The 21,547-nt window shown below is 43.9% G+C and overlaps 1 protein-coding gene across 1 annotated transcript in view; it reads left to right on the top strand.

Moving 5' to 3' along the window:
- Window positions 1-6,642: 6,642 nt before the first annotated feature.
- Window positions 6,643-21,547, top strand: part of FECH (ferrochelatase) — a 31,525-nt gene continuing 16,620 nt past the window's right edge. The window contains exons 1-4 of the mRNA XM_087715351.1: window positions 6,643-6,819; window positions 10,213-10,318; window positions 13,545-13,664; window positions 13,907-14,055. Coding sequence (XP_087571477.1) covers window positions 6,777-6,819; window positions 10,213-10,318; window positions 13,545-13,664; window positions 13,907-14,055 — 418 coding nt within the window. The 5' untranslated portion in view covers window positions 6,643-6,776. The remainder of the gene's footprint in view (window positions 6,820-10,212; window positions 10,319-13,544; window positions 13,665-13,906; window positions 14,056-21,547) is intronic.

The following is a 21,547-nucleotide window of genomic DNA, read 5'->3' as shown; positions in this document are numbered from 1 at the left end:
TTACTGTTCCATTTGTCTTCCTTTTGCCAGTTCTTAAAATGTCTATTTGTCGAATTTATTTGCCGCCCATCTCGCAGTTCAGGCGACTTTGAGCAGCTTACTACCCTGTTTCCCTGAAAATCAGCCCTCTCCGGATAATAACCTCAATCGGGCTTTGGAGCGCATGCGTGAAAATAAGCCCTTCCCCAAAAATAAGCCCTCCCTGAAAATATTGCAACACAGCAGCAGCCATGAGGTGACCTCGCTTGTTGCCTCCTGTACCTCAAAAATAATAAGACCTCCCTGAAAATAAGGCCAAGCGCTTATTTCAGGGGTCAAAAGAAAATAAGACCCTGTCTTGTTTTCGCGGGAACACGGATCATCAAGATAAATAAGCATTCACAATTATGAATGTAAAAACGGATTAAAATGGCAAAAATTAAACAAGCTTAACAAACAGAGGCTTGGAAGGGGTACCTTCACTGTTACTACCGTGTTTCCCCGAAAATAAAACAGGGTCCTATTTTCTTTTGACCCCTGAAATAAGCGCTTGGCCTTATTTTTGGGGAGGTCTTATTATTTTTGAGGTGCAAGGGGCAGCAAGCATGGTCACCTCATGGCTGCTGCTGTGTTGCAATAGTTTCAGGGAGGGTTTATTTTCAGGGGAGGGCTTATTTTAGTGCATGCGCTCAAAAGCCCGATTAAGCTTATTATCCCCGGAGGACTTGTTTTCAGGAAAACAGGGTACCAGTCACCTCCAGCCAACATAGCCAGGTTTTAAGGCCTTTCCTTTAAGGCTAAAAGAGGGGGATACCTTACTTTCTGTGGCAAGTTGTTCCAAAGGGTAAGAGCTACTAATGAGTTTTTTTTGGGGGGGGGAGGAGAGATCATCATGCTGCTTGGGGAATTCTGGGAGTTGAAGTCCACACATCTTAAAGTTTATAAAGCTAAGAAACACTAGTCCTCCCCCCGCCTTGCCTGCCACCCCTCTTCCAGTGCTCTACCCCAATTAAGCTTTGCCTTCTTTCAAGGCTTGTTTTCAAATAAACCATCCAACATTTTATTGTTCTTTTCTAAGATTCAAGGCTTACTCGGCGCTTAGAGGCATTCTTGAAACGAAAGATGAGCTGGAAGAAAGGGATAGAAATGTAGGCTGCTGAAACGGGCCAAGAGCCATTCCTATGGGTCACAAAGTAAAACACCTGCTGAGGGAGGTGTATTGGTAAAATTGCTTCCTGCTCTCTTCTGAGCTTCCTAACCAGGTGTTCAGAATAACTGCAAGCTAAGACAAGCGTTTTTGACCTGTGGAGCAGGCTGGTATTTGGCAACCTGCCAGTTTTCCATTTATCTTTGGAGCATTTTGAAATTGATTGGAAACCTGCACTACATTAAGAGATTCCCTAAGCCACATTTTACCAACCCAAAATATATTGAATGATTATATGCCATTAAGTCAGTATCAACTCTTCTGGACAGTATAGATCAGTTATGGCTAACCTTTTCCCCATCGCGTGCCAAAAGGGGGGGAGTGCAGGGGGGTCATGCGCTGGCGTGCCCACACCCATAATTCTATAGGCACGACCCCATGCACGCATGACTTCTCTCCCCGCCCCCCGCTTTTGGCATGCGATAGACCTGTTTTTTGCCCTCCGCAGGCTCCAGAGGTTTTCTAGGAGCCTGGGGAGGCCGAAAAACGGCCTGAGAAAACTGGAAGTCACTTCCAAGTTTCCTGTAGGGCCATTTTCTCCCTCCGGAGGCTTCAGGGAAACCTCCTGAAGCCTCTGGAGTGAGAAAAATGGCCCTACAGGAAAACCAGAAGTCTGTTCCTGAACCTCTGGGTTGCCGTAGGGCTATTTTTCGCCCTCTGGAGCGCAAACCAGAAGTCTGTTACTGAACTTTTGCGTTGGATTGTTTTTCGCGCTTCAGAGGCTTCAGGAAAGCCTCCAGAGGGCGAAAAAGACTGAAGTCAGCTGGCTAGTGCACACATATGCGCTGGAGCTGATGGGGCAGTGCCTCGCATGCCTTAACATACGGCTCCATGTGCCGCCTGTGGCGCACCATCACAGGTATAGATGGGTTTTTATTAAGCTTTTATGCTACTTCAATCATATGAAACATATGCAGTAGCTTCTTTCTGCCTTATAAAGTCATCTAGTCTTACCCACCAGCAACGGTGTAAAGCCAGTGGGGAAGAAAAAGTATGACTGGCCCAAAGTCGCTCACAAAAGTTTCCATAAGTGAGAAAGGAATCTAAATCTCTGACCCCAAGGTAGCCCAACATTTTTACCATTGCAGCATGCTGTATCTGCAAAATCTCTGGGGCAGCTTAACATACTAAGCTCAATGAAACCCTTGTGGCTTAGTTCCGTGATGGCGAACCTATGGAACGCATGCCCAAAGTGGCACATGAAGCTATGTTGCCTGGCACACATGGCATTGACCGTTCCTCTTCTGGGTTTCTGACACTGCAACAACCATAAATACAATTTGCCAAGCTTCTGAATTTTGATCCCTTCCCATGGGGATGCTGCAACCGTCGTAAGTGTGAAAACTGGTCAGGTTACTTTTTTCAGTGCAGTTGTAACTGAACCGTCACTAAACGAACTGTTGTAAGTCAAGGACTACCTGTACAATTTTTTTTTCCTGAAATACATTGGAACTTGGCAGTTCCATTTCTAATACAGTGCATTTTACAATATTTGTTCATGAATAAAATGTATGATCTGTTTATATACATCAGGGGCAGGGGTGGGTTCCTGCCAGTTCTAACCTCTTCTATAGAAGAGGTTCCACAAATCTACAGTAATGTTTAGAACCGGTTCCAGCTCCTTCCCCCCACCCATCTGCACATCATCAAGATGATGAGCGAGAGGAGGAATTCTGGGAGTTGAAGTCCACAAGTCTTAAAGCTGTCAAGTTCGAACACCCCTGGGTTATTTTTTTTCCTAAAGGGTTAGGGGTGCAAGGGTCTTGTAACTTGACAGCTTTAAGACTTGCGCGCTTCAAATTCCAAAGTTTCTGAGCCAACATTTTGGTTGCTAAGCAAGAGCATTGTTAAGTGAGTTTCACCACATTTTACAAGTTGGCCACGCCCACCCAGTCACATGACTGCCAAGCCACTCCCACCTGGTCACATGGCTGGCAATCCACTCCCACCCGGTCACATGGCTGGCAAGCCACACCCACAAAGCAGGCCATACCTACAGAAGAGGTTCTAAACATTTTTAAAACCCACCACTGATCAGAGGTGTCAAGCTCGAGGCCTGCGGGCTGAATCTGGCCTGTGGGGTGCTTAGATCATGCCCTCGGGGCCACCTTGGAAACAGCAAAGGACCGGCCCACAATGCCTCTGCCAGCAAAAATGGAGCACCATTTTTGGCTGCAAAGGAAGGAAGGAAGGAAGGAAGGAAGGAAGGAAGGAAGGAAGGAAGGAAGGAAGGAAGGAAGGAAGGAAGGAAGGAGTCAGGCCTGGAAACCATCTTTTGCATTGGGCCTTCACATCTGCGACCTTTAATGCTATGGGAAATTGGTAGGGTGGGATTATATGGAGTATGGGAGATATATAGTCAAAATAACATTCCTTTCTCAGAGAGTCAAGGACATCTTTCCCTCCATCTGGCGTGGTGTGATTGGGAGGCATCTCCAGTTGGGACAATGCCTGATTGGACCATGTGATGGGCATGTGGGTGCTGGGCAGGGATTTGGACTTTTGTCTGGACATTTTCAGATTTGGGTTTTCCCAGATGTGTCAATATAACATCTCTAATAAAATGGAACTTTGAGGAACCTCAAACCTCGGAGTCTTCTTTTGTTGGGGTGCCACATGAAACCCTGACAGAAGGAAGGAAGGAAGGAAGGAAGGAAGGAAGGAAGGAAGGAAGGAAGGAAGGAAGGAAGGCAGATTGTAATGAGAGTGAGGGAAGTCCTGTATTAGCACTTGGTCACCACAGGTGCCCCAACACGAGTGATGTTAAGCTGGCCATGCCCACCCTGGCCTCCTGAGGTCAATCACAACTCTGATGCGGCCCTCAATGAAATCGAGTTTGACACCCCTGCCATACATAGTCCCTCAGGTGTTTCTTGGAATAAAAGTAGAACTGCGTCTTTTATGTCTGCAGCATCCAATACAAAAATCTAACCTTAAGAAGGATGACTTAAGGGTTTCTGATTGATCTGGCATTTATTCAATTTATACGCCACCCATCTCACTAGCCAAAGTAACAAAAATATCCCCTCGCTATCACAACAATTGTTCCCACAAACCTTGACAATAAGAAGGTTATTCCTTTGTACTCAGGGAGCTAATAAACTCACTAAATATTGGGTGATCTTTGGATAATAGCAATAGCAATAGCAGTTAGACTTATATACCGCTTCATAGGGCTTTCAGCCCTCTCTAAGCGGTTTACTGAGTCAGCATATTGCCCCCACAACAATCCGGGTCCTCATTTTACCCACCTCGGAAGGATGGAAAGCTGAGTCAACCCTGAGCCGGTGAGATTTGAACAGCCAAACTGCAGAACTGCAGTCAGCTGAAGTAGCCTGCAGTGCTGCATTTAACCACAAAGCCTTTTGCAACAAAGTCTTGCCCACTTTCTGCATTTTTTATCTTATATTTCCATTGCAACAGAACTGTCAAGGCAGCTACTGATAGAGCGAGGAGGACATAAACCTCACAGCAAAGTCTATTTTTCCTATCTCCACATTAAAAAGCAAAAGGCAATTCATCCTATGAAGAGTTCAGGCGAAAATAAAAACACTAATGTCTCTGCTTTGGGATCTTTATTTGGAGGATTATGCTACAGTTTTCAACAATCATTGGCTGCAAAAATGCACTTTCGGGGTTGTATCTGACTAGGGCCACCAGTTGCCCACACCAAATTCATGCTTCGAAGTTGGAGAAGCACAAACATTGCTGACCAACTGGGATTCTACCTAGCAAATCTGCATCTGTCTATGATTTAGACTAACTTTACTTTCACTTTGAAGGTACACTAATCAGCATACATTAAAATGAAATTTTGTTGCATGCAGCTCTCAAAGGGTCTCCACCTCTAATATAAGCTACATAAACATGACAAGATAAAACAATCAATCTAACTTCTGAACCGACTGCTCCAAGCAGATTCCCTTAAGCTCCACTTGTAATGTCTATGGAGATTCTCAGTCATCTTGTTGGAAGACATGTCCATCTGGGTTCAGTTCCAAGTGGGAAGAAAGACACTGAAAACATGGGGACTGCTTGGAAAGATGGTTTTTAATGGACAGAACCACATGATTGGAGACCCTGAGCAAAAAGGGAAGAGATGCTGAGAATGCCTGGGTTTTATGCCCTCTTGAGAGACCGCCTGCTGCCAATTACCTCCCACAGACCCATTAGATCTCACAGGGTTGGCCTCCTCCGGGTTCCATCTAACAGCCAATGCCATCTGGCTACTACCCGGGGGAGGGCCTTCTCTGTGGCAGCTCCGGCCCTCTGGAATGAACTCCCCGCAGGGATTCAGACCCTCATCTCTCTCCAGGCCTTCCGAAAAGCCGTCAAAACCTGGCTTTGCCGGCAGGCCTGGGGGTGATGAGTTCCCTCCCCTCTCGACATGTATGGTTGTGTGACTGTTGCTTATTTTATTATCTGTAATTCGTTTTTATGTTCCCCTTTTTCCCCCTTTTGAATTGTTCACCGCCCTGAGTCCTCTCGGAGAAGGGCGGCATATAAATAATAAAATTCCATTCCATTCTCTGAGCTTTTGAATTTGAGCTTGTATCCTGATCGGTTGTCAGACTCCCATGGGGCCATGCAGGGGTAACACTGTAAGTTGTCTGTATCCCAGGCTTGGTTGACTCTTGCTGGGTGATGATGTAATGAAAGGGCTTTGGGATTCTTATTATGGCTCTGCCTGAAGGCGATAGATCTTTGTTATGTAGAATAGACTGGCCCAGGCCTTAATTGACAAAGGGGTGTGTGTGTGTTGAATTTCTGCCTCTCTTTTAGGGGAAATATTCTGACCTTTTAACATTTCCTAAAATATCTCATTTTCCTAGGGGAGGAGTGGGTGCTAACCCTCCTACAATCCAGGTCACGGTTGTCCCAAAGGTGCATTTTTCAAGACGCAACTGGACTTTCTGGTTTTTCAGAGCTGAAGAAGCTTCTTGGATGAGAAGCGAACCGTCTTCAGAAAATCCAGTTGGTTCTTGACGAAAAAAGCACCTTTGGGACTCCACTTGTAATGATTACTGGACCATGAAACTTTTGCAATTAGAGCTGTCAAACTGAAAAGATCTATACCGCCTCTACTTGGAAGGATCTTTTGAGACTTCTGTATTCCTTTGTCACTCCCAAAATGCCCCCCTAGATTTTTACTGGGTGTTTTTCGTCTACCTAATTCAGCGATGAATTTCCTAGTGGTCTCATCCTCCTACTAAAGTACTTTGCCCTCATCCCCCGCCCGCGCTTGTTGAGAGGGTCAGATACGCGATAACCCGTAGCTCCCCTCAGCTAGTTCCATGAGAACCCGAAGCGCTGAGTCACGCGGAGACCGCTCATTGATTCACCGCTTTGCCTCCTAACTCCGCCCTTTTTTTGTCTTCCGACAACCACCGAGGGAGAGGAGGGGAGGGGCTGCCTTGTCTCCCTGAAGGCTCCGCCCCCTCCGCTGGTTTGCCGAGGGGAACTAACTTGCCTGGCAGAGCCTAAGAGACTTGGGAGAAGGGATGCAACAGAGCAATCCGGTTCCCTTTGGAAAGACGCTTTTGCCTTGCGGCTGCCGTACAAGAGAGGAATCTATTGAGTTTACATAAATATGGCTGCTGCCTTCCGAGCTGCGAGTCGAGTCTTGCATCCATGTAAGTATGTCAATTGCCTTGTTTTGTTTTAAATTTATTTAAAGGGGTGGGGGACAAGGATCCTTGCAGGATCCAGAGTTTAAGATTGGGAAGGCGGAATGCAAGGTGCATTTTCCCCCTGCCCCGTTGAATGCCGGAGCACTCGCCTCTTGCAGGGGCTATGGGGTGGGGGGGCTTGGGCATAGCTTTGGGGGGACGATCTACTGTAAGGGGAAAGGCTGTGGGGTCTGACTGTTTGCACCCAGCCGGGCCACTATTACCTAAGCTGCTGGGGCCAGAGGCAGCGACCACGCTGGCTTTTCACGGCATCAAAAAGCGCCCGAGTTCTGGAGGGTCCTTTGGGTTTCTCCCGCGTTGCATCCAGCCAGAAATCGTGCCGATGTGCTCGGGTTTGGCACGCCGTGAAAGCTGCTCTTGAAAGCCACGCAGGAAGGCTCGAGGCGAGAGGGTAACCTCGCCATGCAAAGAGGCTGAACAAGGTCCCAATGCCCCCGCTCCCGGATTTTGTTACCATACTTGGCCGCAGGTTGCATAAAGCAGACTTGGCAACTTCATGGACTTCAACTCCCAGAGTTCCTCAGCCCAACATGGCTGGTTGAGGAATTCTGGGAGTTGAAGTCCACAAGTCTTAAAGTTGCCAAGTTTGGAAAACACCCACCCACCACCCACCCCCGCATAAAGGAAAGTGAGCCCCTGGCGTGGGATAGCTATGGTACTATAACCTCAAAAAGAGAGGGATCCTGCAGAATTTGGGTGCTGCAAGTAGCCCTAGAGATGTCAGCCCTTCGAGATCACCCAGGACAAGAAACTCCAACCACAAGCATTATTGTAAGGTGTGGTTACAGGATCCCTTCTGAGACATTGATCCTCCCCCATTGCTTCTGGGGAATGAGATTTCTCTTATCTGACCGCAGATCCTCCTACTGACATTTATTAGAGACCATTACAATATGTTCTTGTTAGTTGTAAAGTCGTGTCCAACCCATCGCAACCCCATGGGCCTTCCTGTCCTCTACCATCCTCTGGAGTCCATTTAATCTCACATTTACTGCTTCGGTGACTCCATCCAGCCACCTCATTCTCTGTCGTCCCCTTCTTCTTTTGCCCTCAATCTTTCCCAGCATGAGGCTCTTCTCCAGTGAGTCCTTCCTTCTCATTAGGTGGCCAAAGTATTTGAGGTTCCTCTTCAGGATCTGGCCTTCTAAAGAGCAGTCAGGGTTGATCTCCTCTAGGACTGACCGGTTTGATCACCTTGCACTCCAAGGGACTCGCAGGAGTTTTCTCCAGCACCAGAGTTCAAAGGCCTCAATTCTTTGGCCCTCAGCCTTCCTTATGGTTCAACTTTCACAGCCATACATTGCAACTGGGAAAACCATAGCCTTGACTAGACACACTTGTGTTGGCAGGGTGATGTCTCTGCTTTTTAGTATGCTGTGCAGATTTGCCATTACAATATAATGGAAGGTAATTCCAGGATTCTCTCTGGTAGTCACAATAAAGACATGCATTTGAACTGATTCTATCTCTCAGAGCAAGGATGGGCAACTATGGCCCTTTATGACCCCTGGACTTCAACTCCCAGAGTTCCGAGTCTGAGTCCACAGTTCCTAAAAAGGCCATTGTTGGGCATCCCTGCTTCAGAGTCATATGGGTATTAATGCTGCTCTATAGCAATGTTTCTCAACTTTGAAAATGTTAAGATGTGTGCTCTTCAACTCCAGCTGGGGAATTCTGGGAGTTGAAGTCCATGTGTCTTAACATTCAAAGGCTGAGAAACACTGGCCTCATCAGGATTTTGTAATACTTGCCACTTAGGATAGAAGAGGGCAAAACATTATCCAGCTCTAAAGGATTAGGCTGGAGGAGGATAAGGGGATTCAAATATTTTGTAAGATTCCAAATATTTCTATTGATAACCATTCTAGATCCTCAGGTTAGGGAACAGATTTGAGTTTGTAGTTCTACATTCCTCAACTTTTGATTGATATCTATAGCAATAGCAATAGCAGTTAGACTTATATACCGCTTCATAGGGCTTTCTAAGCGGTTTACAGAGTCAGCATATTGCCCCCAACAACAATCCGGGTCCTCATTTTACCCACCTCGGAAGGATGGAAGGCTGAGTCAACCCTGAGCCGGTGAGATTTGAACAGCCGAACTGCAGAACTGCAGTCAGCTGAAGTAGCCTGCAGTGCTGCATTTATCCACTGTGCCACCTCGGCTCTAGTTGATAGCTAGCTAAATGATGTCTGTCTATCTGCCAAAATAAATGGTGCCTTAGATGTGCTAATGCTGTTTAATTTATTTTCTACTATTAAAGCTATAAGGCATAATCAACCAAAGCAGTCCTCTCACACGAGATGTCCATTTGTGCACCACTTTGTGATGTAGCTCATTGTTTAGTGTGCCAAATTAACCACTTTTTTTGGCCCTCCCAGGAGGATCACAACCTCATCACTTGATTCCAGGACAATATCTTCAAAAGTTGTCATCAAATGGTATAAAGTTAATGTGGGAACAAATGATTCTATTTTAAGGAGAAACATATTAATTAGATGCATTGGTTTCATTGTCAATTCAATAAAACCAAACTCAGATATGGTTTTCTATCGGCTTCTTTTCCCTGGCTCCATCTGCATCTCTTCAAAGGCAGGGGCTCAGGAAAAATTGTACTGTACACAATGCAGTCAGTAATTGTGATCTAACTTGTGGCTCTGGGGTATGCTTTAAATCAGGGGTCCCCAACCTTGGCAACTTTAAGACTTATAGACTTCAACTCCCAGAATTCCTCAGCCCGCCATGCTGCAGGTTGGATACCGTGCTGGCTGGCTGGGGGGGTTCCACCACAAAACTGCGTTCGATTAAAGCGCGCTCGACGAAACCGCGTAGCTGATGTCATCACAGCGCAACGAAAAAAGCACGCTGTGAACGCTAAAACTAAAATTAACCCCTAAACCTAAACCTAACCCCCCTAAACCTAACCCTTAACCTAACCCTAAACCCAACCCTAACCCTTAACCTAACCCTAAACCTAACCCTAACCCTTAACTTAACCTTAAACCTAACCCTAACCCTTAACCTAACCCTAAACCTAACCCTTACCTTAACTTGAATCGGCTTGCTTTCAAAGCGCTATTTAAAGCGCCCTTTTTTCTCCGCGGTTGCTGTTGTTGCCCTGCTGATGATGTCAGCGACGCGGTTTAATCGGGCGCGCTTTAGTGGAGCGCGGTTTTGTCGTGCCATGGGCTGGGAAATTCTGGGGGTTGAAGTCTGTAAGTCCTAACGTTGTGAAGGCGGGAGATCATTGCTTTAGATGACCAAAATATTTTCAAAACATGGAAGTAAAATTATAGGAAGTAAATTGCTTTGTTTGGTCTCTTGTCTTCCCTTTAGTTGCAAAAAGGAATAGCTGGAATCAGACAAGAGTCCAGTTGCATTGGAGATGGCAGTCAACAGCTGCTGTACAAAAAGCAAAGCCACAGATTCAGCCTGAAAAGAGGTAAGGCAGACGACCAATGGAACTGAACGGATAAGCATATAGTATTTTTCACCTGGCATTTAAGGGGTGCTAAAGCAGCCACAGTTAACTGAGAATGAGCAAACTGGTAAAGGAGGAAGACAATCTCCTTTTGGTAATCTAGTCATTAATGTATTGGTATTGGTTTGTCTCAAAGCTGCAGTTCCTGTAGCTGGAGTTCCCCATGCAGAGAAAACTTGCTGCAAAACTTTTAATAATATGCTTTCTATTCCAATAGAAGACAATATTTGTACATCACGGCAGTGTGTGAGTCCAGTGATGGCAAACCTTTTTGGCACCGAGTGCCCAAACCAGAACATGTTTGCATGCGCGTGCGAAGGAAATCTGAAGACCAGCTGGCCAGTGTGCGAATGCCTGTTTTGTGACTGGTTTTGGCTGTTTTTCGGGCTGTTTTCAGACTGTTTTTCGGGCAGTTTTCAGATTGTTTTATGGGCCATTTTCAGGACGTTTTTGATTTTTCCGCTGGAGCACCTAAAACGGCCTGAAAATGGGCCTGAAAATGGGCCAGAAAATGCCCCCCAAAATAGCCTGGTTTTTTTGGGGGGGGGGGTTGGCTGTTTTCCGGCAGCTGGCACAGATGTGCATGCTGGAAACCAGAAGAGCAGCTGTCAACGGCACTTATGCCCATAGAGAGGCTCTTTGTGCCACCTCTGGCACCCGTCCCATAGGTTCGCCATCCCGGGTGTAGTCCATGGTATTCCCTGAGCCTGGTTGTTTATTTGCATATATTTCATTATCTAACTAGGTAACATTATCAGTGAGAGTAGGGTTTGCTGGCTCTTTATATGCAATAGTTTGCCCTGCTAGTTTTAGTGGGGGGTATAGTTTCTACCCTCACCTGTTCTGATGACGATGTTCCCTAGTTAGGTAATGAAACCAGCTCGGAGAGATTAAGTACTCTATGTACTTTTTATTCTAATCTCTTGCTAAGTGTGTATTTGAGAATAGGTCCCGGTGAATTTAGAAGAATTAAATTCTGAGTGTAAGATTATTTTATCCTGTTATTTGCTTTGAGATTTAATGCAGAAGAATATCTTGGGGGAGGGGGTTTTCTTGGGGATTTGACGCATGTCCAGGATAACTCTATAGTCACTTCCTTTTTGCTTAGGAAGAAAAATCTTGAAGACTTGCCTATTTTGTGCCAAAAGAGAACAGTGCAATTGCAAGAAATTTATTTTAACAGAGGTCACTTAAAAGAATTCACTTTTTGTTGTTTTTAGAATTATTCCCTGGAATCAGCTTTTCATGGTGTTTTTAAGCTATGAGGCACAAATACTGTAAGGTTGGTGGTCAAAGGATTGATATTTTCCCAGGACTGGTAGTATAAGGAGGATTTCTGTTTCTTAAAAAGTATCTGTTTTCAGAGTGAAAATCTTAAGGGAAAAGCAGGACTTGGCTCTTTCAGATTGTTCATTGCTGCACATCCAGAACTATTTTGTTGTCTTTATGCCACAAATGGGATTAAAATATTTGTTTCCTTTTTTCATACTTTTTAAAAAGCTGCAGACATTGTTAAGGGGAGATAGTCCTCAACTTACAACTCTTTACATGGCACCCCCCAAAAAAAAGACTTACAACCAGTCCTCACACTTAAAACCATTGCCGCATCCCCTCAGTCATGTGATCAAAATTCAGGCACTTGGCAACCTAAACATATTTACAACAGTTGTAGGATTCTGGGGGTAGGGTTGGGGGTCATGTGATCACAATTTGCAGCCTTCCCAACCAGCTTCTGACAAGCAAAGTCAATAGGGGAAGGTGGATTTGCTTAACAACCATGGCAAAAGTTGTACCAACATGGTGTGACTCGCTTAACAACCTTCTTGCTTAGCAATAGAAATTTTGGCCCCAATTGTGGTTGTAAGTTGAGAACAACCTGTGTAGTAGTTACTATCCGTTTTGTGCGTTGATTAAATAGAGACCTGCATATGTGTGTAAGAACACACTTCAGTTTTTTCCTCAGCCAGTAGAGTCCATGTTATAGACTTACCTGGGAAGGGCAGGTGAAATGGACAGATATAGGAGGTGCCAGATTTTATCCTTTCAAACTCTGATCAACTGGGTCTTTTGCTTGAGCCGGCGGTTGAACTAGATGACCTGTAAGGTCCTTTCCAGCCCTCTGATTCTATGTTGTATGTTCTCATTCAGCCATAATGCTTTGCCCCCACCAGTATATCCGAATTATCCTGTGATACCAGTGGTGGGTTTCTACCAGTTCGGCTAAACCGGTAGTGGTTTGGCGACCTGGGTCGCTGGAACCGGCAGCGACCCAGGCCTGCCACACCCCCAAACTGGTTCTCTGGGTGGTGCCATAGGCGGCGCCATCTTGTTTTTTGCTTCTGCGCATGCGCAGAACACTTTATTGTACTAGGCATGTGGGCGCAGCGCACCGGTGAGCGAACCAGCAGTAGTGCCTGCCAGAATCCACCCCTGTGCGATACCTAGGGAAAAAAGTAAAGACAAAAACAGTCTTGATTACCTACAAAAGGTGTACCCAGTGAGGTGGCATCATCTACTTTGACTCATTGACCAAAAAAAAAGAGTTGTGGTCAGTTTTTATTATTTATTTATCTTAGATTATTTAATGTTTTCACTTGGAATGCTTGATGTTTTAATACCTTTAACATTCTAATCCAGTGTTTCTCAACCGTGGTGACCTTAAGTCCTTTGGACTTCAACTCCCAGAATTCCTCAGCCAGGATTTAAAGTAGCCAAGGTTGAGAAACACTGTTCTAATCATTTTGTATTGTTATTTTATGATGATGTAAGCTGCCCAGAGTTGCTTGATAATGAGATGATGGCATCTAAATTTAATAAACAAACAAACAAGTAAATAAGACCTTTAGGGGAAAAGTCCTGCAAGAAGGCCATTAGAAACCCACTTCAAAATTTTGCCCCAAAATTATAGGAATGGGACTCTACAGTAACGTTGATCAACTCAATGACTTTACGACATGGCCATGGAATTTGGGACTTGTAGTCCATTCCACATGTCTTAATGTGTGTGAGGTTGAGAAATACGGCTCTCCAGTTACCAAAAGTAAATTCCGACTTTTAGTTTATAAATTATAATTTTATAATGAATTATAAATTATAATTTTGCAATATGTAATTATACATTATAATTTTAAATTTATAAAGGGTGTATGAAAGGCATTTTATTCTCTTTTTCTCTCTCTCTCCACAGGAAACCTAAAACAGGGATCTTAATGTTAAATATGGGAGGCCCAGAGACCTTAGAAGATGTCCATGAATTCCTACAAAGACTTTTTCTTGATAGAGATCTAATGACACTTCCTGTGCAAAAGTAAGAAAATCCTCCAGCTACTGGTTATCCAGGGAAGTATTGTCACAAGAAATAATTATTATAATATGCAAATGGACTTGTGTTTAAAGTGATTCTTCATAGAACTCTGCTGTAGTATAGGAGCACTATATTAGCACTCTAAGTGTATCAGTGTGTTTAGCATTAAATTTTATTTTTATCCCATCATGGGGAAAGAAGGTAAAATATGTGGTTATTAACCGCATCTATTTTATGTATTTCAGTAAATTAGGACCTTTTATTGCAAAGCGGCGTACTCCAAAAATCCAAGAACAGTATAGGCGGATCGGGGGTGGATCACCTATCAAGAAATGGACGGAGACCCAGGGGGAAGGCATGGTGAAGTTGCTGAATGAAATGTCTCCTGACTCTGGTATTTCAGGTTTTTATTTTTATTTTGTTCTGGTGGAAGCTGCTGCTGTGGGAAATCATGTTCAGAAATCTGAATAGCAGTTGGATACCCTCCCTGACGGGTTTCCAGTGAAGTGTAATAATGCAGAGTTGCTTTTAAAATTAAATTAGGTTGGAGTTGAATTGGAAGGTTTAGTCCCTAGCCTTGAAATTATTTATTGATTTATTTACAGTTAAATTGGATTTGGGAGATCTCTTATCTTCTCATAGGGGAGCTCTTACTAGAAGAGCAAGTCACTTTTCTCACATTTTCTTCATGTAACCCGGGCAATCTTGTTAGAGCCACACAATCAAACTCAAGTGTGGCTTCATTATTGCTCCAGTGAAGGTTATTTTATTGTCCCTCTGTCTCTCTGTCTGTCTGCCTGCCTCTATCTCTACCCATCTATCCATTAGTCTGCCTGCCTGCCTATCTGTCTATTAACCATCTATTTATTATCTGTCTGTCCATCCGCCTGCCTGCCTCTCTCTTTATTATCTATCTTACCTAACCTAACCTAACCTAACCTAACCTAACCTAACCTAACCTAACCTTACCTTACCTTACCTTACCTTACCCTATCTATCTATCTATCTACTATCTATCTATCTATCTATCTATCTATCTATCTATCTATCTATCCATCCATCCATCCATCCATCCATCCATCCATCCATCCATCCATCCATCCATCCAATCTATATCTAATCCATCTATCCATCCACCTGCCTACCTATCTGTCTATTATCCTTCTATTAACTCTCTCTCTCATCTATATCTATCTATCTATCTATCCATCCATCTACTCTATATCTAATCCATCTATCCATCCTCCTGCCTACCTATCCGTCTATTATCCTTATATTAACTCTCTCTCTCATCTATTTATATCTATCTATCTATCTATCTATCTATCTATCTATCTATCTATCATCTATCTATCTATCTATCTCTATCTATCTATCTATCTATCTATCTATCTATCTATCTATCTATCTATCTATCTATCTATCTATCTATCTATCTATCTACCTACCTACCTACCTACCTACCTACCTACCTACCTAATTATCTAACTATCTATCCATCCATCCATCCATCCTTGCTTCCTTCCTTCTTTCTACCTGTCTGCATACCTGTTTATCTGTTTCTTATCCTTCCATTGTCGGTCTGCCTGTCTGTCTCCTGAAGCAATTTACATATAGCAACCAAAAAAAGAGAGGGGAATTTTCAGGGTATTTAAATAGGTATGCCTGCATTTCCTCTTAAAATATAGAGTTTCTAGCATTTTCTTAAGATCATCTAAACTAGTTGGTTAAATGTGTACCATGATTACAAGTCCCCTGAGTCTCTGAGTGCTTTTGTCATTTTAATGAAAGCATCACACTTGTATCACAAACTCCTTGATACGTGCCGCAAATAAGTAAGGTTTACTGCTTTCATTGTTTTGTGCCCTGCAAAGACATGGCTGACAAATTCCTAATTTAGTTTTCCAGTAGCAACAGTTGCTTGCTTAAACACTGTTAAAGTGTGACTTCCTTTGCTCAACTTAGATTTAGTGTAAAATGGTTTGCAATGTGTTAGTGAATAGCACCCTTTCCCTTCCCTGCTCAATATCTTTCATAAGGGATCTGTACTAATCATTGTATGTACTTAGAGTTATGCGATCCCTCAGAATAATTCAACCAATATGTGGACAGAGAAATAAAATGTTTAAATTTTTCCAGAAGGAAGAACATCTTCCAGCTATTTGTAAAGAGGTCCATTAGAACTTTTTCTTCTTTCCTCTCATCTGTACCAATGAGAATTCTGTTGGTGATCTAGTGATTACTTCACATACCCCAGGATACTCCAAGTGTAGGTGCAGTGAGAAGAACTATGTAAGATCTGGCAGAAGGGATGTGCATATTGGCACAACTGGGAAAACCCGAATCTGAAAGTTTCCAGGTTTCCCCCACCCAAACGAAGGTTCGAGTCCCTACCCAGCACCCACATGTCCAATCGTGCAACATCCAAAACTGGAGATGCCTCCCAGTCACCTCATCGCAGCTGCAGGGCAAGATGACCTTGACTTTCTGAGAAAGAATGTTGTTATGGCCACACTCCATATAATCCCCCCTCTCCCATTTTCCCACAGTAGAAATTGTGGCAGGCCTGAAGGTAAAAGATGGCTTCCAGGTCTGACAGTGTGATTAAGAAAAATATCTGAAGTATTTCCCTCAGAATGTTTTATGGGGGGGAAAAACAGGTTTAAGACATCTCTTCTTAAAATGTGAGGTGGGTTCTCATTAGGAATGTTGATGTCTGCATATGCCTCTGTGTGATTAACAAGGTTCCCATTTGGCTGTGACTTAACACACACACAAACTTATACACACCCTTTATAGTTAAACAAAGAAAGCGCCATTGGCTACACCCAACAGCTAATCAGTTCCTCCCTTGAATATGGACTAGTTGATAAGAAGGCACAGCTCCAACTCACTCTGTACAAGTAGCCTATACAAGAACCTGGTTTTGGAGATGACGAGCAGGTGCTGATTCAGACATGAAGACTGTGTGTGTGTGTGTGTGTCCTTCCGAAAAGCTATCAAAACCTATCAACCTATCAAAACCTGGCTATTCCGGCAGGCCTGGGGCTGTTGACCTCTTGACTGAGGTCCAGCCCCGCTTAGATTGGGTGCATGTTGTGTTTCTTTTAATTCTGCTGTGTTTTACTTGCTTTTAATCTTTCTTAATATTTTCATTTCTGTAAGCCGCCCGGAGTCCTCTGGGATTGGGCGGCCTATAAATTTAATAAATAGAAATAGAATGTGTGTTGTAATCCACCTGGTTAATGCTGTTGGATGAGTAGAATTGGTTCTATCTTCCGAAGACTGGAGAAAGTTTCACCTGCAAAGTCCCTCTATCAAATGGTCCCATCGCCTCCCACAAGCTGAAATAGATTTCATAGGTTAGTAAAGTGTTCGGCTAAGATCATCACTTGGACAGCTATAAGCATCCAGACGAATGGGGTCACGGGGCAGCCGTGCGTCACTTTTTTTGGTGCCGTTGTAACTTTGAACGTCGGAATGGTGTAAGATGAAGAGTATGCGGGAGTACTTGAATATTCTTCTTTCAGCCCTCTCAATGCCTGGGCAAGGAGTCAGGGAGCCAGAGATGTTCTTAGATGGCTTCATTGTGGTTGATGATTTTTTAAAACTCTCTCTGGGTTTGGATATTTTTAATAGTGGCTCCCCCCCACTTTTTTTTTTATAAAGACTTTTTATATTTTCATAATGAACATTTTTACATATTTGTGGTGCTTGTTGCTTGTTATACACTGCCCAAAGTAAATTTTTCTTGTTAGTTGCAACAATGTTCCTCCAGGCCTTCCTGTCCTCTACCATCCTCTGGAGTACATTTAAGCTCACACCGACTGCTTCTGTGACTCCATCTAGCCACCTCATTCTCTGCTGTCCCCTTCTTCTTTTGCCCTCAATCTTTCCCAGCATGAGGCTCTTCTCCAGGGAGTCCTTTCTTCTCATTAGGTGGTCAAAGTATTTGAGTTTCCTCTTCAGGATCTGACCTTCTAAAGAGCTGTCAGGGCTGATCTCCTCTAGGACTGGTTTGATTGCCTTGCAGTCCAAGGGACTCATAGAAGTCTTCTCCAGCACCATAGTTCAAAGAGTAAACGGCCTCCTGCCGATTACCTCCCATAGACCGATTAGATCTCACAGGTTAGGTCTCCTCCGGATTCCATCCGCCAGCCAATGTCGGCTGGCGACCCCCCGGGGGAGAGCCTTCTCTGTTGCAGCTCCAGCCCTCTGAAATGATCTCCCTGTCGAGATCCGGACCCTTATGACCCCCCCGGCTTTCCACAAAGCCGCTAAGTTCTGGCTGCTCCAGCAGGCCGGGGGGCCTGTGAAACATCCAGCCCCGCGGAAATTGTGAATGTTGCGGTTTTGTTTTTAAAGTGTTGTCTTTGTCTAGTTTTCCCCCTTCCCTTGTCTATTGTGAGCCGCCCGGAGTCCTTCGGGAGTGGGCGGCATACAAGACAAATAAATACAAATACAAAATACAATACAAAGGCCTCCATTCTTTGGCACTCATCCTTTCTTATGGTACAACTTTCACAGCCATACATTGCAACTGGGAAAACCATAACCTCGACTATACACACTTTTGTTGGCAGGGTGATGTCTCTGCATTTTAGTATGCAGTCTAGATTTGCCTTCCTTCCCAGGAGTAAGTGACTTTTAATTTCTTGGCGCAGTCCCCATCTGCAGTGATCTTAGAGCCCAGGAAAATAAAATCAGTCACCACCTCCATTTATTCCCCATCTATTTGCCAGGAATTAAGAGGGACAGATGCCATGATCTTAGTTTTCATATCATCCTTAAACAACCAACCTCAGAGACCATCAAGGACTCTCCATTCTTCAGCAGGCAAGCCAGACACTTTTTCATCAAATTTAGGCAGTTAAAGGGTTGGGACTTCAGAGCAGCAAGTTAATGGTTTAGGAAGTATTATCGGTGCTTGTCAGACCTTCTCACTCCTTCTTACTTCACAGTGTGGTTTCCCAACTGAAAGCCGCCCTGACTTTATCTGTTTGAACGTCTCTTGCATCTTAACGCGGACTCTGATTATGTGACGGAATTTTCCCTCTCTAAATTCTGCACCCTGGCAAGCATGCTAATGTCTACAGGAGGACTTTTCAAGACAGCGAGGAGAAGCACGGCTTCCTGCTCGTTGCAGTGAATTCTTTTCTTTTTAAAGCAACGTTTTATAATTGCTAGAAGCTTTTGCAATATTGCCTGTTTCCCCTGGGTAAAATGCACGCACAGCTCTTCCAGAAAGGAAGGAATTAATTCCACCCTTTTTCCATTGTGGAAAAGGAAAAGGTCGGAATGGAATATTTAAAGTTTTACCAAGGATTTTAAAAGAGTAAATATTCACTCGAGTCGAACTTGTAACTGCTCTTTTAAATTACAGAGACATATCCTTTATACTTTTCTTGGAAACCTTTTGAAGGTGGCTTGCGTTGACTTAATCTATAATTTTTATTTTTTTTAAAAAAATCCCAGTTTAGCTCATGACCTAGGAAAGTGATGGCTAACCTTGTCGTCGTTGCATGCCCAGAGCATGCGCGTGACAACACGCCCGCCCGCATAATGCAATGCACGTGTGACCCCCCCCGCATGTGCATGCTACTCCCGCACATGAGCGTGTGTCTCCCACATACACCCCAATCCCCAGGCATGCACAGCAGAAAATCAGCTGGCCGGCGGGAGGTGCGCATGCGTGCGTGGTGGAGTTGAGCTAAGGGGACAACCCACATGCCTGCAGAGGGCTCTGCATGCCATAGGTTCTCCATCACGAAGCTATGATTTCTTGGTGATTTCCCATCCAGTCCCAGGTAAAATTTGAATGAATGAATGAGTTTAATTTAGTGGTTAAGGCATCAGGCTATAAACTGGGAGGCCGTGAGTTCTAGTCCTTTCTTAGAGACAAAGCCAGCTGTGAGTGACCTTATGCTGGTCACTCACTCTTGGGAAGCAGACAATGGCAAACCGCTTCTGGGGGGAGAAAACCCTTATCAACAAAACTAAAGGTTATTAGTCCAGGCAGTCACCTGATTGTCAGGATTGACTCCTATCAGCTTCTAGCAGTTAAAGCCCATTGATTTCCATAGGAGAGCTGAGCGCTGAAAGGTTTAATTCTGATTAGGCTGTTTCCAGTGTCCATTCCTTATCTCTTCCTCCTGTAGAAAATGGGCTGCACACTTTCTCTTCTAGAATTAGAGTTTTTTATCACTTCCAGTAATTGACTTCTAGAGCAATGTTTCTCAACCTTGACAACGATCAGAATTTTGGGACTTCAACTCCCAGAATTCTCCAGCCAACATGTTGGCTGGGAAATTCTGGGACTTGTAGTCCACGTGTCTTAAAGTTGCTGGAGGTTGAGGAGCACTCTAAATAGGGGTTATGAGACTGTCCATTTTCTTACAGCTTGGAAACATTTAAGCTCTGTTCTTTTTTTAAGGGCGTAGCTCGTTTTATGCTGCTCTAGAGAATGATGCATCTGTTTCTCCAGGTTTCCATTTCCAGGAATGGCCAGCCAGATACCCTTAGAAAAGCCGTAAATCAGATACTAGGAAATACCTTCTGCCTATTATGTATTTTCCATCATGCAGCACAGAAGGGCACTGCAACAGGAGTATCATGTATAGCAAGGGGGTCAAACTCAAGGGCCTGTGGGCTGCATCCGGTCCACAGGGTGTTAGATCTGGCCTGCCGGGCCACCCTGGAAACAGTGAAGGACAGGCCCGCGTGTGGCCCTCCCAGGCTCCGTTTTCAGCCGCAACGACCTCCAGCAACCCTCTGCCAGTGGAAACGGAGCGGCCCGGCCCGGGCTCCATTTTCGCTGGCAGAGGGCTGTCCTTCGGCTCGTCACAAGAGTCCATCACGACAGAAACCCAATATTTTTACTGTTGCCTTTGTTATATTTGTGTTTTTTTATTTGTGCTTTATTTATCAGCACAAATAAAAACACACACACACACACACACACACACATATATATATATATCTATCTACATATCTACATATATATACATAGATACATACATACATACATACATATACATACACACACATACATATATATATATATATATATATATATATATATATATATATATATATATATATATATATATATATATACACACACATACATACACACACATACATATACATATATATACATATATGTATATATGTGAGTGTTTGTTTGTGTGTGTATAAAAATCCCAGTAAGGGTATGGCTAGCTGATGAGAGCTAAATAGCTTGAAATACATCTATACTAGTCTCCCTTTATTTATTTATCAGCACAAATTAAAAACACACACACACACACACACACACACACACACACACACACACACACACACACACATATATAAAATCACAACCCCCGGTATGCCCAAATATGGGAGGAGGCTCACTACTTCCATTCTCTGTCCATCGGCTAATCATAAGAGACCATCCAGACAGAAACCCAATATTTTTATATATATTGTTGTATTTGTGCTGATAAATAAATAAAGGGAGATCAGCACAAATACAACAAAATGTAACAAAAGGCAACAGTAAACATATTGGGTTTCTGCCTGGATGGTCTCTTGTGACGAGCCGAAGGACAGAGAATGGAAGTAGTGATCTTCCTCCCATATTTGGGCATACCGGGGGTTGTAAAAATCTTGTGGTTGTGTGTGTGTGTGTGTGTGTGTGTGTGTGTGTTGCATTTGTGCTGATAAATAAATAAAGGAAGACTAATCTCCATTCCCTTCCCATTCTGGGGCCAGCCAGAGGTGACATTTGCCTGTTCTCCAAACTACTCAGAATTTCCGCTACCAGTTCCCCAGAACCTGCTGGATTTCACCCCTGCAGTAGCTGCATTTGCAAAATGAGCTAAATCTGTTCAGTTTTAATT

This window comes from Thamnophis sirtalis, unplaced genomic scaffold (assembly GCF_051295495.1).
Source record: "Thamnophis sirtalis isolate CommonGarterSnake01/CBP01778 unplaced genomic scaffold, rThaSir2_p1.2 scaffold_5, whole genome shotgun sequence".
Taxonomy (NCBI): Eukaryota; Metazoa; Chordata; class Lepidosauria; order Squamata; family Natricidae; genus Thamnophis; species Thamnophis sirtalis.
This window is presented reverse-complemented; position numbering and strand designations above follow the sequence as displayed.